This window comes from Polypterus senegalus, chromosome 6 (assembly GCF_016835505.1).
Source record: "Polypterus senegalus isolate Bchr_013 chromosome 6, ASM1683550v1, whole genome shotgun sequence".
Lineage (NCBI taxonomy): Eukaryota > Metazoa > Chordata > Cladistia > Polypteriformes > Polypteridae > Polypterus > Polypterus senegalus.
The window spans coordinates 193394838-193410798 of NC_053159.1; the positions used below are offsets into that span (position 1 = coordinate 193394838).

General features: G+C 48.0%; 1 protein-coding gene across 3 annotated transcripts in view; it reads left to right on the forward strand.

Moving 5' to 3' along the window:
* The first annotated feature begins 5262 nt into the window (after positions 1-5262).
* The window catches only part of ndufs1 (NADH:ubiquinone oxidoreductase core subunit S1), a 30254-nt gene continuing 19555 nt past the window's right edge, over positions 5263-15961 (forward strand). Inside the window, exons 1-2 of one of the 3 annotated variants that reach the window (XM_039757868.1) lie at positions 5263-5363; positions 10286-10368. In XM_039757868.1, the coding sequence (XP_039613802.1) occupies positions 10290-10368 (79 nt within the window). In that variant the 5' untranslated portion in view covers positions 5263-5363; positions 10286-10289. Of the gene's footprint in view, positions 5364-5407; positions 5538-5798; positions 5822-10285; positions 10369-15961 lie in introns of those variants that run through there. The other 2 variants (XM_039757869.1, XM_039757870.1) reach the window with 2 other exon arrangements.

Genomic DNA, 15961 nt, shown 5'->3' on the forward strand with positions numbered 1-15961 from the left:
GTGACACTCGACACCCCAGAATGACAAAGTGAAGCCAGCGTTTTAGAAATACCTGTATCTTTATTTGTTAGTTGAATCCCCTTTGGCAGCCCGAAGTCTTCTTGGGTTTGACACGCCAAGCTTTGCCCACCTGGATTTGGGGATTTTCTGCTGTTCTTCTCTGCTGGTCCTCTCAAGCTCTGTCAGGGTGGATGGAGACCGTCTAGTGGACAGCGATGGTCAGGTCTCTCCAGAGGTGGTAAATCTGGACTCTGGCGGGCCACTCGAAGGACATTCCCAGAGTTGTCCCTAAGTCACTCTTGTGCCGTCTCTGCTTTGTGACCCTTTGGCCAAGTCTGTGGTCCAGAGGGCAGTGGGCAGTTTTCATTCATGGTATCTTTGAACTTTGACCCTGTCTAGTCTCTGAGTTTCTGATGTTGCCACCACCATGCTTCACCGTTGACATGGCTTTGTGATTTCCTCCAGATGTGTCACTTCAGATTGAGGTCAAACAGTTCAAGCTTGGCTTCCTCAGAGCAGAGAATCTTGTTTCTTACACTCTGTGAATCCTTCTGGTGGCTCAAAGTGGGCGTTCGTGTGCCATCAGACCACTGTATCTTGTGTTGCAGTGATGGTTATCCTTCTGGAAGTTTCTCCCATCTCGTCACAGGTTCTCCGGTGCCCAGTCTGAGTGACCATTGGGTTCTTGGTCACCTCTCTGACCAAGACCCTTCTCTGCTGTTTGCCCAGTGCTGGTCGTTCCAAACGTCTTCCATTGAAGAATTCTGGAGGCCACTATGCTCTTGGGGACCTTCAGTGTGGCAGTCATCTCCAGATGACACAATGCTGTCTCTCAGGCAGGTCCTTGGCCCTCACGGCTCACCTGCGGACCTTCTACAGACAGGTGTGTGTCTCTCCCAATCAGTCCAGTCAGGTGAATTGACCGCCGGTGGACTCCAAACATCTCAGTGATGATCGACAGAATGGGATGCACCTGAGCCACAGCGAGGGCCCTGAATGCTGCTGTCAAGTGACATTTCACTTTTTTAATCTTTCATAAATTTGCAAACATTTCAAAAGACGCTGCTCTGGCTTTCTGTCATTCTGGGGTGCCGAGTGATGTCTGATGTTTAGCACAAGGCTGGAATGTAACAAAATGGGCAAACGTGAAGAATTCCTAAAGGCGCTATATGACTAGGGGGCCTTCAAAGAGCTTGTGGCTGTCGACAGTTCCACCCCGAGTCGACAGGGGGCGCCGGTATTCACGTCCTGTCCTTTTTCCTCCATGTGAGGTCACTTCCTGTTCTGCCCCTTAGACCCGCCCCTTCCTGTCCTGAAGACGTGAAACCGTTTTGGATGGCATCGTTGGGGGGCAGTTTGATAGATGGGACACTTTTCAAGTTGTTCCTTAAGCTTATTGGTGAACCTTCACAGCATATGGGGGTCACCAGGCTGCTTTGCTCGTTTTTATGAGAGTCACGCTGTACACACACACACACACACGTACAGTATGTTACCCTCCGTGTACATGTGCCCACCGAGGGTCTGTTGCTGGCTCTTGTGCCCAGTTTTGGACTCATCTGTCCATAGATGATGACGATGATGGCATTGCATTTATATAGCACTTTTCACGACACTCACCAAGCGCTTGGCACACACAGATGGCAGCCCCCACAAGCACCACCGATGTAAGGCACCCACTGGCCACCACACGTTAGCTGTTAGATGGTGAAGGTGGGAGAGGCAGTTAGCCAATCAGAGACAGAATGACCAGGCCGTGGGGACAATTGAGTTTGGACATTGTGAAACATCTCGCTCTTTACCAAGGATGACCACAGAGTGTCAGGACCTCTGCTTTATGTCTCATGTGAAGGTGGGCGCCATATTTACAGCCCAGTGTCCCCCACTGAGGTCCACACACAGACCACAGGTCAAGCGCCCCCTGCTGGCCTCCCCACCTCCCATCCAAGTCCTGGCCGGCCTCAAACGTGCTGAGCTTCAGGTGGGTGACCCCGTCTGAAGTGCTGGTGAGATGGTCACCAGACTGTTCTTGGATGGTTGGCAGAAGTTGCTCTCAGCTGATGTTTTGGTGCCATTCTTTATTCATGGTCGTTGTGTTCTTGGGCACAATTGAGTGAGTGAGTGAGCCCTGCACTGCCTCGGCGGACATGAGTGGTCTCAGGATGCTTTACTGTTGGCCTGGCACAGGTCTGATGGCAGCGCCACTCACCTTTTCTTTTCCCCAGACGCCCCAAAAAATCAGAAAGAGGATTCATCAGAGAAAATGATGTGACCCCAGCAGTCCATCCCAGAATATCAGTCTGTCCCTGATGTCTTTCTTCTTTGCTGCCCTTCTTGACACCCACCAGGCCATCCCCCAAAAGTCTTTGCCTCACCCACACCTGCCTGCTGCCATTCCTGAGCCCACTCTGCCCTGGTGGTGCCCACAGCTGAATACATTTTAGGAGACTTTCTTGGGCGCCCTGATGCCTTCTTCTCCTCTCTTTTGTGACTCCATCAGTGTGACAGAGTGACCTCCAGCCTTGTCCTTGTTGTCACTGTCACCTGAGGTAACGAGAGGATCACTGAAGTGACATCAGCAGGTCCTTTGGTGGCAGGGCTGACGTGCAGTGGCTTTTGGGATTGAAGATCATCGTCATGGCAGTGAGGGACCTTGCAGTTCATCTGATAATTCTCTTCATGACATTCTGGACTCGATACAAACGTATTTGTGTCATTCTCAGAACCTGTGGCCACGACCGTATGTCATTCTCACGATCAGAGGCTTACAGTTTCAGTTTGTAGACGCCGTCCACTCAAGTGCAGGATTTCTTTTAGTGTTTCTCGTCATTGGCACGTGGTGCCACTTTAAAGGCCGCAGACATGAGGAGACACGTGAAGGCCGTTACTCCGTGGGTTACACTGATGTATTAATGCAGCACAACTTCTGTGGCTTCTCCACTATCCACGACTGATGCTGAGGTATTCCACCACTTAAGCATCGCACTCAGGGGGGTTCGGCCCCCCATAGCACCACAATGGGACACTGGAAGTCAATGGAGCCGATGAGATGACCAAGATGAGAGCCGGTAAAGATCTGCCAGAGAACTAAAGCCGCTGAGCTTCGCTAAACTTTTGCTTTTTCCTGTTCAGGCCACGCCCCTTCTTCACTCACCCGTCCACCCTATTGGTTAGTGGTGCCTTTTGTGTGGCCTGTCAATCGGTTCCGCTTCATCCTTCATTTGCATAAAGCTCACTCTCAGAGCAGGTACATTAGCATAATATTAATAGATATCGACAAATAAAACATCCTTTTTAACAAATTGTGATCAAATCCGTCAAAGCGTTTTGGAGATTTTGGGAGGTTTACTTGTCCTGGTGATTTGCCCCATGCCAGTGCCAGCCAATCCATTAGGTGACATGGGCGGCCACCCAGGGCATGGTTCACAGCACAGGGCCCCGTCTATGTGACTCAATAAGCGCACACTCTTCAAGTCACCCCCTCTATGGACACCGAGGGGCGCTGTTTAGGTAACTGGAGGGGCACGTGCACCAGAATGCCACCCGCACCCTACCAGTTCTCAAAGTCTAATAATACTGACTGTGCGCTATGGACACTGAGTCAAGCGGGGTGGGCACTCCAGCATTCAAACCCACGCTCCAGACCACCCACCTACAGCTTCATATCGACCTTGGTTGGCACTGCCCTAGATGTACCACCCTGCCAAATCTCAGCTTTTCAACTGTTTTTGTTGAGGAGCACAGGCAGATGAAGTGACCCGTTCAGGGTGACACAATGCCCCCCCCCACCACACTGTCTGGCATGTCACTGCAGGGACCTTTACCCGCTTTGTTGATGTGAATGGCAATTAGAAAAAAAAAAAAAGTCCAACTAAACAAAGTTCACAAACTCGATTTCCTTTCTTTCTTTCTTTATTTCTCGGATATCAGAAACAGCAGTAATGGAGTTGAGCAGAAGAACAAACGTACAACATTTTCCACTATTTTTAAAAGTTTGACATATCTTTGATCCTTAAATACAATCCAACGGACTGAGGCATACGCCAAATACGCTTTGATTTTTGTTTCTAATATTATGCCCGGTATTAATATTTATTACTAACTTAAACACTTTAGAAGAACATTCCTATTTGTTTTCTGAATATTGAAATCTTCCATTTCTGCTACCCGTTGAGCTGCAATGCTGGCCGACTGACCAACTGACCACACACTTCAGCTACTTGCAAACAGCAAATACGCTTTTTACTAAAGGATCAGTCTGGTGGTCCAGAGACCCAGAAAAATACAACCATGCGGAAAACCGAATTTAATCCTGCAAATAAAATCGAAGAAAACAGCAATAACGTTTGCCATTTAATGCTCGGAAAGGACGGATTTCTGACTGCGAGCTGGTGCTGCCTTGTGGAAATCTGCTGCACGCGCAAATATTGACATGTTTAACAGTCAAAGCGACGAAAGGAACAGCGGACTTTTACGATTATTACTCGCCGGCAGCCTGCGTTTTTTTCCTAAAGTTACACAAATCGTGTGGAGTGAAATGAATACTGCGCGTGCGCAGAGCAGCTTTGGAGGACCTGAACGCCGGCGGCCTCGTAAAGTTTCGCCGCTATCCGTTTGTATCTTCATCTTATTTATGTTTCGTATGAAAAAAAAAAATGATTATCAACACTATGCAAGTGATATTAAAACCAGAAATAAGTATTGCTAAAAACGATGTCTTTATCAGGGAAAACATATTGTTCAACAATATTCTAACAAATTAAAAATATTCACACCATTCAGTCTTCAGTTCTGTCCGACTCTAAAACATGAAGATGTGCATTTATTCTATATTATAATTATTATCTTTATATCCCGTGCAGTCGCCTTCTTCTCTGTTCTGCCATTTAAACGATCTATTTCGTAAGGACATAATCTGACCGTCACGGTCTCGGCAGCTCTTCTTTATTAGCGCACGCCAAGTTAATTAGCCGGCAGTTTAAAATCAGATCATAAGCACGCCATCAGTATTATACGATTATATTTTTACCTTTTCCCTTCTACTCTGCTGTCACGGGAGATCTGGTAACAGCAGCACAACCACACACAACAGCTGTCTGAACTCGTGACGTCACGGGTCAAAGTTTAAACCTAAAAAGCGTTATTTGTACGTCTTTAATAATAAACGCATTAAAAGCATAGACGGGTTTTCTTAGTGATTCTTTTGCGCATGCTCTTTGTTGTTTTGTGTTTGTAAACATTTTTAAACGTAATTCGTTGGCCGGCGGCCTTCGGCTTTTTCCGAGAGGTCGCCGGAGATTGTCGAAGCCGCCATATTGACTAATGCGCCTCTGCTGAGTGATAGGAGGCCGAATCGCATCACGGTAAGAGAAGCGCCGCTACGGGTTTGGGGTGCGCTGAGTACGTCGCCGCTCATACTATTGCCGCTTCAGTAGGAGGAGACGGCTGAGCTCGGCTCGTCGTCCCAGCGAGGTGTGTTAATACACGGCCGACGTGACCCCGTCATTCCGATGTCCTTGAGTGCCGGCACCGTAAAGGTAATCGAGCTTGCCGTCCGGACACGACCAGGGGACGAGACATCATGGATGGGACGTCGAATTGCGCCTCGGGGTGTCCTGCGTGTGAGGAGCTGTGCACCTGAGCCCCGGGCCTTGACTTTGGCGAACTCTGGGACGCCGACTCGACTCTCAGTCAGCCGAAGGGGCTTTGCGAAGGTCAGGTTTAGAGTGAACTTGCAGACCACCCGAGGGTCCCGTGAATGCCAGGCAGTACCGAGCTGGCCCTGCAAACCGAACCAAGGAGGAATGGGCAGGAACTGAAGGCAAGTCCCGGTCTAGAAAGTGCAGCGAAGGTGGAGGATTGCGGGGCATTGCCGTGTGATCCTCATGGACCAGTGGGCATGCTTCAGTAAGCCCCCCACAGTCCGGAGTCGCCTGTGTTGAGTCTCAGTTCAGTAGGGTGGGCTCTGACTGCTATTAAATGGGGGTCTTGGTTAGCACTGAGTTGGACTGACAGGTTCAAGTTTATGTGCGGCCTTGTGCAGTCCTGTAGACTTCAGATCAGATTGTGTTTGTCACATTGATCGTGGGGCGATAGGAAGTGAAATACGGGTCATCAGAGTCTAAATACCCGGCTCTCTCAATAAACCTCAAACTGGAGCCCATTACACTAATATTATAAAATCATGAAAGACCCCCTAGTGAGGAGTGTTCATAGGACAGCTACAGATGTACTCCGTGAGGTACCAGTACGTAATGAACAAGAGTAGTTGCGTCCAGTGATTGAATTATTCAAAGGTGTGCTTCAGTTTAAATGTTTCACTTCTACGTTTTCTCAGTTGTAATTGAAATGGATCATTTTTCACCCTCTGATTCTGCGGGGGGGATCCATAGAAGGCTAGTAAAAATCACATCGAGTTTGTAATTGACCTTAAAACAGCCGAAAACGATACCCACAGGCTTATGGTTGTCATTTTGAACAAATCGGAGTGGCTTTTAGGGGGCTCGGACCACCGGTAAACCTTCAAATATCGATTATATTCACGAACCTCGAGATAGTCTGGAATGACGCGTCTGTGCTGCCAGTGGCCATTTTTGTGAAAAGGAGTAACTGACCACACCGCTCTCTGCAGAGCCCAACGTTCTCCAAAGCAGGCGGTGGTGGTCCTTCCTGTCAGGATACTTTCAATGGTGGATGTGTAGAAGTTCTGTAGTATTTGAGAGAGCAGTCTGAGGTGGTAAAGACGACGTTGTGCCGATGTGCTTGGACCAGGCCAGGTCCCCTGCGAGGTGTTTTGCACTGTCCACCATCTCCACCCGAGGGTCGTTACTCCTGAAATGGGTGGCTGTGACTCCTCTGTCTTGCTGACATTCAGCTGTTGACTGTTGTCCTGACTCTCCACTCCACTCACTGTTGCTGGGGATCAGCCAGCCTGACCGTGATGTCCGAGTCCTGTGCAGCCACACGGTCCTCTAGCGGAGGACTCAGAACACGGCCCTGCGGAGCCCCCCCGTGTGTGTTGAGAGTGAGGGATGAAGAAGTGCGGCCACCCACTCGGACCACCTGAGGTCTGCCAGCCTGAAAGTTGAAGCTCCATCTGCACAGTGGCTTACGGACATGTCGCCCCCCACTACTTTTCCCCTCCATGATATTTCTCCCCCACCCCAGTAACTTCTAATACCCACACGCAGACGTTTTGAGTGTTGGAAATTTCTAGAAAAAATAAAGTGAATGATCAAAACTGACTTTATCATTTTGCAACAAAAATGTTTAAATTAGGAAAGCTAGCAGTGCATCACTTAAATGAAACGCTCTGTAAACGTAAATACATTTTAACTTTGATTAAACGAATCCAAACGGCTTTACAAAAATGAATATCGCATAAGTGAAATACAATTACGTACCAAATGAACATCTTTGTAATTTTAATGTTCACAAATAAGTTTCCATTTCTAAAATGATTCATTAGACACGTAGTTGTGTCGTTTGGAAATTGTGCAAACCTTGTTGTTTTTTAAAGCATCGATGAACCTGTAAATATTTGGGAATAACGCAGCACAAGTGCCGCCCCTCCATGTGATCGCTCAGCGTACGTTCATAAACATTCCATAATTCAATTGAAAACGTTGGGAATTGACGGCCTCTCTGTCGTCGTCTTCCAGTATTTGTATCTTCAGAGCACCAAGTCTTCCGAGTCTATTAAATCTTCAAATGCTTGAATAAGGTTGACTACATTTATACTTGCAGTTCTAGATATGTTCATAAATACTGGGGCAAAATATAGTGGGATTGGGGGGTGAAAATTACCAGTGGTGAAATGTCGGGGGCAACTTATCCGTACACCCTGCACAGTGAGGGGTTCAGACGCAGGCTCTTGGGCTTCATGAGGACCTCGAGGGGTTTACTGTGTCAGATTAGTCAATGAACCTCATTCACGCCTCAGTACCTCTCCTGCCGTCCAGTACTGTATGTGGGATCGAGGTGATGGCCTCATCTGTGGATCTACTGGGGCGATGTGTGAGCGGCAGTGGCTTTAGGTAGAGAGATAGAGAGACTTCATAAATTCACACACTAGAGCGGCAGCATACTTGATAAAAACAATATTAAATATCAGAGCGAGAACAATGCAGGTATAACAGACAATACCTTTAATGTGTAATGTTAACGTTTACCCCCCCGAGTCACAAAGTGTGGGGTCTCCTCAGTCTGTCAGTGGAGCAGGATGGTAACAGCAGTCTGTCACTGAAGCTGCTCCTCTGTCTGGAGATGATCCTGTTCAGTTGATTCTCCATGATTGACAGCAGTCTGCTCAGCGCCCGTCGCCACGGATGTCAAACTGTCCAGCTCCGTGCCTACAATAGAGCCTGCCTTCCTCACCAGTTTGTCCCTCTTCTTTATGCTGCCTCCCCAGCACACCACCGCGTAGAAGAGGGCGCTCATCACAACCGTCTGACAGAACATCTGCAGCATCTTATTACAGATGTTGAAGGATGCCAGCCTTCTAATGAAGTATAGTCGGCTCTGTCCTCTCTTACACAGAGCATCAGTATTGGCAGTCCAGTCCAGTTTATCATCCAGCTGCACTCCCAGGTATTTATAGGTCTGCACCCTCTGCACAGTCATCTCTGATGATCACGGGGTCCATGAGGGTCCTCCTAAGATCCACCACCAGCTCCTTGGTCTTGCTGGTGTTCAGGTGTAGGTGGTTTGAGTCGTACCATTTAACAAAGTCCTTGATTAGCTTCCTGTACTCCTCCTCCTGCCCACTCCTGATGCAGCCCACCATAGCAGTGTCGTCAGTGAACTTTTGCACGTGGCAGGACTCCGAGTTGTATTGGAAGTCTGATGTATGTTGGCTGAACAGGACCAGAGAAAGTCCAGTCCCCTCTGTTGCTGACCACAATGTCAGACCTGCAGTGCCCGAGACGCACACACTGAGGTCTGTCTGTAAGATAGTCCACCATCCACCGATGCCACCAGGTGTGAGTCTACTGCCAACTCTGTCAGCTTGTCCTTAAGGAGCAGAGGTTGGATGGTGTTGAAGGCGCTAGAGAAGTCCAGACACATCATTCTTACAGCACCACTGCCTCTGTCCGAGTCGGCGTGTAATTAAAAGGACTTGCGTGTGTAATTCTTGACTAACATCGTGACAGACTTCACTGCTACAGGCATCGCCGCCATGAGGCCGGTGGTCATTCTGACAGGTTGGATGTGATTTTTGGAGGTACAGGGTCAATGGTGGCTCTCCTGAAGCATGTTAGGACAGCAGACTGAGTTAAGGAGAGGTGAAGTATTACCACAGACACTGGTGGAAGCCAATTGTCACAAATCATACAAACACATCCTGGGATGCCATCTGGACCTGCTGTCACTTGGATTTCTGAGCCTCGTAACACGTTGGCACTTGCTGTCCCAGAGTTTCTATAAAAATCCAATTCAGAGAGAAGAGCCAATGAGAATTCCTGGGGAGAATCGATTTGAAACGTCTGGATCCTGTGACCGAGCTGCAGTGGTGTCTGGCCCACCATAGCCTGTTCAGCCCCAGATTCTCCAGCTTGTTGCTTTGGACTTGTTAACGTTTATGTGAAAGTAAGGCCTGGTGTCTGCCATTCTTACGACTTTGCTTTATTCCTTTGTCTCTCCCGGTAATCTCCAAATTGAGTTCTTCCTCATTTCTAACAACGCACTGTATTTCCCAGGTCGCCTCCCGGGGGCGCTCTAGAGTTTAGGCCTCATTTCCTCTGTTGGTTCCTCACGTGGTATTTGATAACATTTACTAGCTGAAGAGACTGAGTGAGGACCTTCACGAGCCCACCAAGACCCCCGGGTCACGTCATTATGCATACTTTCGTGTAGCAGCGCCTCACATTTTCAACAACAACGTTTATTTCTGTCGCGCGTTTTCATTCAAATGCCGTCGCTCAAAGTGCTTTACATGTTGAAGAAAAGAGAAATAAAAGACAAAGTAAGAATTAGAATAAGACAACACTGATTAACATAGGATAAGAGTAAGGTGGTCCGATGGCCAGGGAGGACAGAAAAACAAAAAAAAATCTGCAGGGGTACTGAGGCCACGAGACCACCCAGCCCCCTCTGGGCATTCTACCTAACGTAAATGAAGCCGTCCTCTTTGTATTTACAGTCCACATTGTCAAATTATTTTGTATTTTTACTTCTCATTTTAGAATGAGTGCCATTTGTCTGCCTGGCAGCCTGAGGCTGTGAATGCCAATGTTAGTCTGCTGCCAGTCACTGATGATGCCTCTCTCTCTCTCTCTCTTTATAGTGCCATGTTGCGACTGCCGCTGAGCCAGGCCCTTTTGGGACTGGCCCGCCATCCCAGAGCCCCCATCCCCACCAAGAGCCATGGTGAGTCTTGTTTCAGATTAGGGTACTTAAGGGGTGGCGGGTGGGAGAGTGGTGACATGCCAGCGTGGGTGCTTCTATGACACCAGGCCTCGGGTTGTGACTGGCTGGCATGTGAGGTGCACACTTGATGGCTTCTTATGGAATGATGATGATGGTTATAATACTTTTTATTCAACTCTGCCTTTCTCTTTATAAAAGTAAAAGACGACACACCAAATATAATAAAACGGCCACAGAGCTCCCTGTGAGAGGACAAAATGGAAGATCTAAAGAGGAGTTTGGAATTGCTGTTTAAATAATAAAATGAAATCGCAAGTGAGCTAAAAGGGACAACAAGAACAGCAGCATCAGCGGAATGGAGTGAGTGAGCAGGGATTTGAAAATCCAACGTGAAAAAGTATAGGCCCCCTTGTCGAAATGCTCAGCTTTGGTGTCGTAAACCGAGAAAGGGAGCCTGAGTGAAAGCACAGACGGTTTCTTAAATCAGGACTTTGTTTGTTTGTTTATTCAAGTTCACCATCACCACCCTGTGACGCAGCGGGCTCTCGCTCCAGGCTCCCATCTCCTTTTTAGGAGCTCTTGAACCCGACACTGTCGGTAATGTCACCGGATGAGCTGAGCAGTGAGGCCACAACGAAACAAGGGGATGGTGCAAAAAGGTGCAAAGTGCTTTTATTTCAAAACAGTCAAAACAAAGTGTTCAGATAAGTAGTGCAGAGCTTCAAACGTTATGAAAGAAAAAAAGAAAGAAATAACCTGTTAAAAACAAGACTAAAACGAGATTCCAGCCCTGCAGATGACACCGGGGTCACACCAGCCAAGCTCTGCTCCTTCCCAGTCTCTCCAGCTCAGCCAAGGTCTATTCAGCGGGAGAGACTTCAGCCACCGCAGTCCTCGCATTACAGACCACCATCATGGCTGACTCTGCCAGCATCTGCCTGAGCGCTCAGGGTCGGTTGTCCTCTTTTTTTTTTTTTTTTTCATCCCTCCGATCCCTAGGGTGGACTTTTCCCACTCTTCTATTAACTCAGTGGGCACAATCCTGTCCCACGAGCGCCGATCACTCGCTCCATCTGGGACCCCTGACCGCGCTGACCTCTCTCTTTCACAGCGGGCTGCCTCGTCCACTCTCCTTCCCCAATGCTGCTCCCAGCCTCTTCCTTTTCTCTTCCGCCTCGCGCTTCTCCTATTTATTATGGGGACGTGGCTCAGGTGTGGCGATTAGCGGCTCTCGGCTTCAATGACGCATGTGGACGATTCCTCACCTGTGCACTTCAGCGAGGAAACGCCCGCCTCACGCAGCGTCCAGGAACCGCCCCGGCCACACGACCATGGGGGCCCCTCTTTAAGCCACGAGTCCGGTGATTGATTATTTAAAAGCTGGCCTCTCACCTGAGCCGTGGACCCGCTGTACCACACACCCATGTGAGAGAGTCATTGCCCCCGGAGCTTCAATACTTGGCTGCAGCACCTGTGAGCAAAAACCACAAGGCTTCCCATCACTTAATGTCCTCCTTCCACATGGCCATTGAGGCAGTCTATCCCAGTCCTCTTTGCAAAATCGCTTTACTTCAGACCCGTTGGTGGCTTTGCAGTCGTGAAGTGCTCGTTTCACGTCCTGCCACAGCCTCTCCGGTGGGTTCAAGTTGGGACTGAGCCGCTCCCAAACTGGTATGTTGTTTCTTCTGAGCTCTTCTTTTATGTTTTGGCTCGTCATTCTCCTGCATGACCCAAGGATGCTTCAGCTTCAGGTCATGGACACGCGAGTGGATATCCACCTAAAGAATATTCCAGTAAAACACAAAGATGACAATATGCAGGCTTTGGAGGCCCCTTTCTCAGGCAAGTAGCTGGTAGTATCGGAGCTGCCCTGAAAGCTGGCATATTGTCATCTTCTCGTTTAGCCAACAAAAGGTGTCATTTTGCTTGACTTCTCATTGCATCCATAATGGCTAACGGGGTACCACACCCTAGTACCCCAGAAAAGTATGAAATTCGTGGCACTTTCTGTAAAGACGAGTCTTCCAAAGTATCCCTGTTTTATTGGCGCTCCGACGTTCTTCCTGTCGAACGCCAGGCATTGTGGGCCCCGTGTTATCCGAAGAGTTCATGTGTCGTCATTCCAAAAAGGCTTCAGGGATCATCCCAGTGTTTGTTTGCACCGATGCCATTTGCTGGCTCTTGGAGGATGCTGCTCTCCCATGAATCCCACTTTCCTCTCCTCTCGGTCTTTTTTCTTATCAATACTGACCTGAGCGGAGACTGGAGGGGCCCGCAGTGCCTTGGATGGTCCTTCAGGGTCCTCTGTGGTTTCTTGAACGAGTTACTGTTGTGTCCTCGGTGGTTATTTTTGGCAAGTGTGCTCCATTTGAGGTCCTTGCTCTCCCGGTGGTTTGCTGCACTGGACTCCCAGGAGAGCTTTACAAATGGCTTTGGAACCCTAAACTGATTGGGAAGTTTGCACAGATTGTTTTATCCTTAGGGATTTGGGAGGTGGTATGGGAATCTGCATATGGAGGGATGTAGAGTCAGCAGGTCTGAATGTGTCCAGTCCGCTAAGTTGAATTATTACATATGGTTGTGCTTGAAAGTTTGTGAACCCTTTAGAATTTTCTAGATTTCTGCATAAATTTGACCTAAAACATCATCAGAGTTTCACTCAAGTCCTAAAAGTAGATAAAGAGAAACCAGTTAAACAAATGAGACAAAAATGTTAGACTTGGTCATTTATTTATTAAGGAAAATGATGGAATATTACATACTGTATTAGTGAGAGGCAAAAGTATGTGAGCCTTTACTTTCAGTATCTGCTGTGACCCCCCTTACTAAACGTTTCTGGTAACTTCTGGTCATTCCTGCACACCGCAATTCCTCCGTACAGAACAGCTTCAACTCTGGGATGTTGGTGGGTTTCCTTACATGAACTGCTCACTTCAGGTCCTTGGATTAGGGTCAGGACTTTGACTTGGCCATTCCAGAACATTCACTTTATTCTTCTTTAACCATTCTTTGGTAGAACGACTTGTGTGCTGAGGGTCGTTGTCTTGCTGCATGACCCACCTTCTCTTGAGATTCAGTTCATGGACAGATGTCCTGACATTTTCCTTTAGAATTCTCTGATATCATTCAGAATTCATTGTTCCATCAATGATGACAAGCCGTCCTGGCCCAGATGCAGCACAACAGGCCCCAACCATGATACCACCACCACCACGTTTCACAGATGAGATAAGGTTCTTATGCCTGGAATGCAGTGTTTTCCTTTCTCCAAACATAACGCTTTTCATTTAAACCAAAAAGTTCTATTTTGGTCTCCTCCGTCCACAAAACATTCTTCAATAGCCTTTTGGTTTGTCCTCGTGATCTTCAGCAAACTGCAGACGAGCAGCAATATGGCTTTCTCATCACCACCCTGCCATGCACACCATTGTTGTTCAGTGTTCTCCTGATGGTGGACTCATGAACATGAACATTAGCCAATGTGAGAGAGGCCTTCAGTTGGGGTCCTTTGTGACCTCGCCGACTATTCCACGTGTGCCTTGCTCTTGGCGTGATCTTTGTTGGTCGACCACTCCTGGGGAGGGTAACAATGGTCTTGAATTTCCTCCATTTGTACCCAATCTGTCTGACTGTGGATTGGTGGAGTCCAAACTCTTTAGAGATGGTTTGGTAACCTTTACCAGCCTGATGAGCATCAACAACTCTTTTTGTGAGGTCCTCAGAAGTCTCCTTTGTTCGTGCCATGATACACTTCCACAAACGTGTTGTGAAGAGCAGACTTTGATAGATCCTGGTCTTTAATAACACAGGGTGCCCACTCACAGCTGATTGGCATCCCATTGACTCAAATTTCACCTTCAAACTGACTGCTCATCCATGAGGTTCTCATACTCACTAATATGTAACATTCTTTAATTTTCCTCAATAAATTAATGACCAAGTCTAATATTTGTGTCTCGTTTGTTTATCTGGTTTCTCTTTATCTACTTTTAGGACTTGAGTGACAATCTGATGAGGTTTCAGGTCGTATTTATGTAGAAATCTAGAAACTTCTAAAGGGTTCACAAACTTTCAAGCACCACTGTAACTTTGGTCAGCTCGCTGTGGGAATAACCAAGAGGGGGGCAATTACCTTTTCACACTGGCAAAACTTTACGCTTAAGCATATGAAGTAGTGATTTAGAAGTGCTGTTCTCGGAGGGCCCTTTTCGCTGTTGTGACATTTTCTTCAGAGTCCTTTGCTTTCTTCCTAGCACTGTGGTGAGATCATTGTGCACATTTATGATAGCCGATCTTTAACTGACTGGCGGTGACATTTGGAAAGACTGGAGGGAATGGGATTGCAGGTTTTAGCACAATGAAGTAAATGCGCGGCCGTCTCCTGAATCGACAAACGCCCGTTTAGCGGCTTGTTAGGAATATGAAACAGATGGGCACTGCGACGGTCTAATCCTGAAGTAATGAATGCACAAGTCGGAGGAACGTCCTCGAGAAACATGACCGCCATAATAAGAAATGCGCTCGGAGGAGTGAGGACTGTCGAGACCCACAGCGCCACCCTTGACGTACTCCGCGTAGTCCAGATATCAACACGGCCAGAGTTTAGCGAGCAGACCTGTGTGGAGTTTACGTCAAGTTGCATCCTCATATTGTCCTGGCGAGACGGAATTGTGTGCCTTCAGGCCCAAAGTGTAACGTGCAGCAAGACGAGCGACACGTTTAACAACCGCGCGTGCTGTAACGCACACCAGGAATGATTAAGCGACCACCTCAACTACTCGCACGTTATTACAGTAGCCAGAGTAACAACGGGAGTCTTGGGATTAAAGGAGTAAACGATTCCAAAGTTCACAGATCAGCAGGCGACGTAGGAGGTGTGAAGGAGCGGACGTGAATCCTGCAGTGCCTGATGGGAGGAGATCAATAAACGTACGCACGCAGCAGGTGAGCGCCGTCGGCCACAGTGCCGGATGCCTTGTTGAGACGTTCCTTGAAGGTTTGGTCCTCGCCAGATTATTACACGTTGAACCTTCCAGAAGAATTGAAACAAACTGAAAAGTGAGGAGCCACGTGGACAGAAGACCTCGGACTTGAGTGCGGCAAGAAGGTCACGTCACCTGTGCGGTTTCACAGGCTGCCGCTAAATACCGTATAAACTCGTGTAGAAGTCGGGTCTTGAAATTCAGACCCCGGTTTGTACGCCCGTTCAAAAGAACGACACTTCCATTATTTTTTTTTTTTTGTTTGTTTCCTCCGATCTCACACCAGTTTCTCGGACGCATTGAATTTTGTTACCAATCTCTTTCGTTAATTCAATGACGTTTAATTTAAAACCAGCTTCCTACTTTCTTCTGATCGTCGATATGAGATGCTCATACGATAAAGGTGTACATTTGAACCTCGGGTCTCGAACGTCTCTGAACACGCACAAATCGGGTTCCGACCACACGCTCGGGTGACGAACAAGCCAGTTTCCCTTGCGGTTTCCGCCCGTCTTCAGTCTCTCCCTGTGCAGTACGTCGTCCTCGGTCAGGTTACCTCAGAACTGTAATCTCCTCTCCTCTCCGCTTCCTGCCAGAACTCGACTCCTACA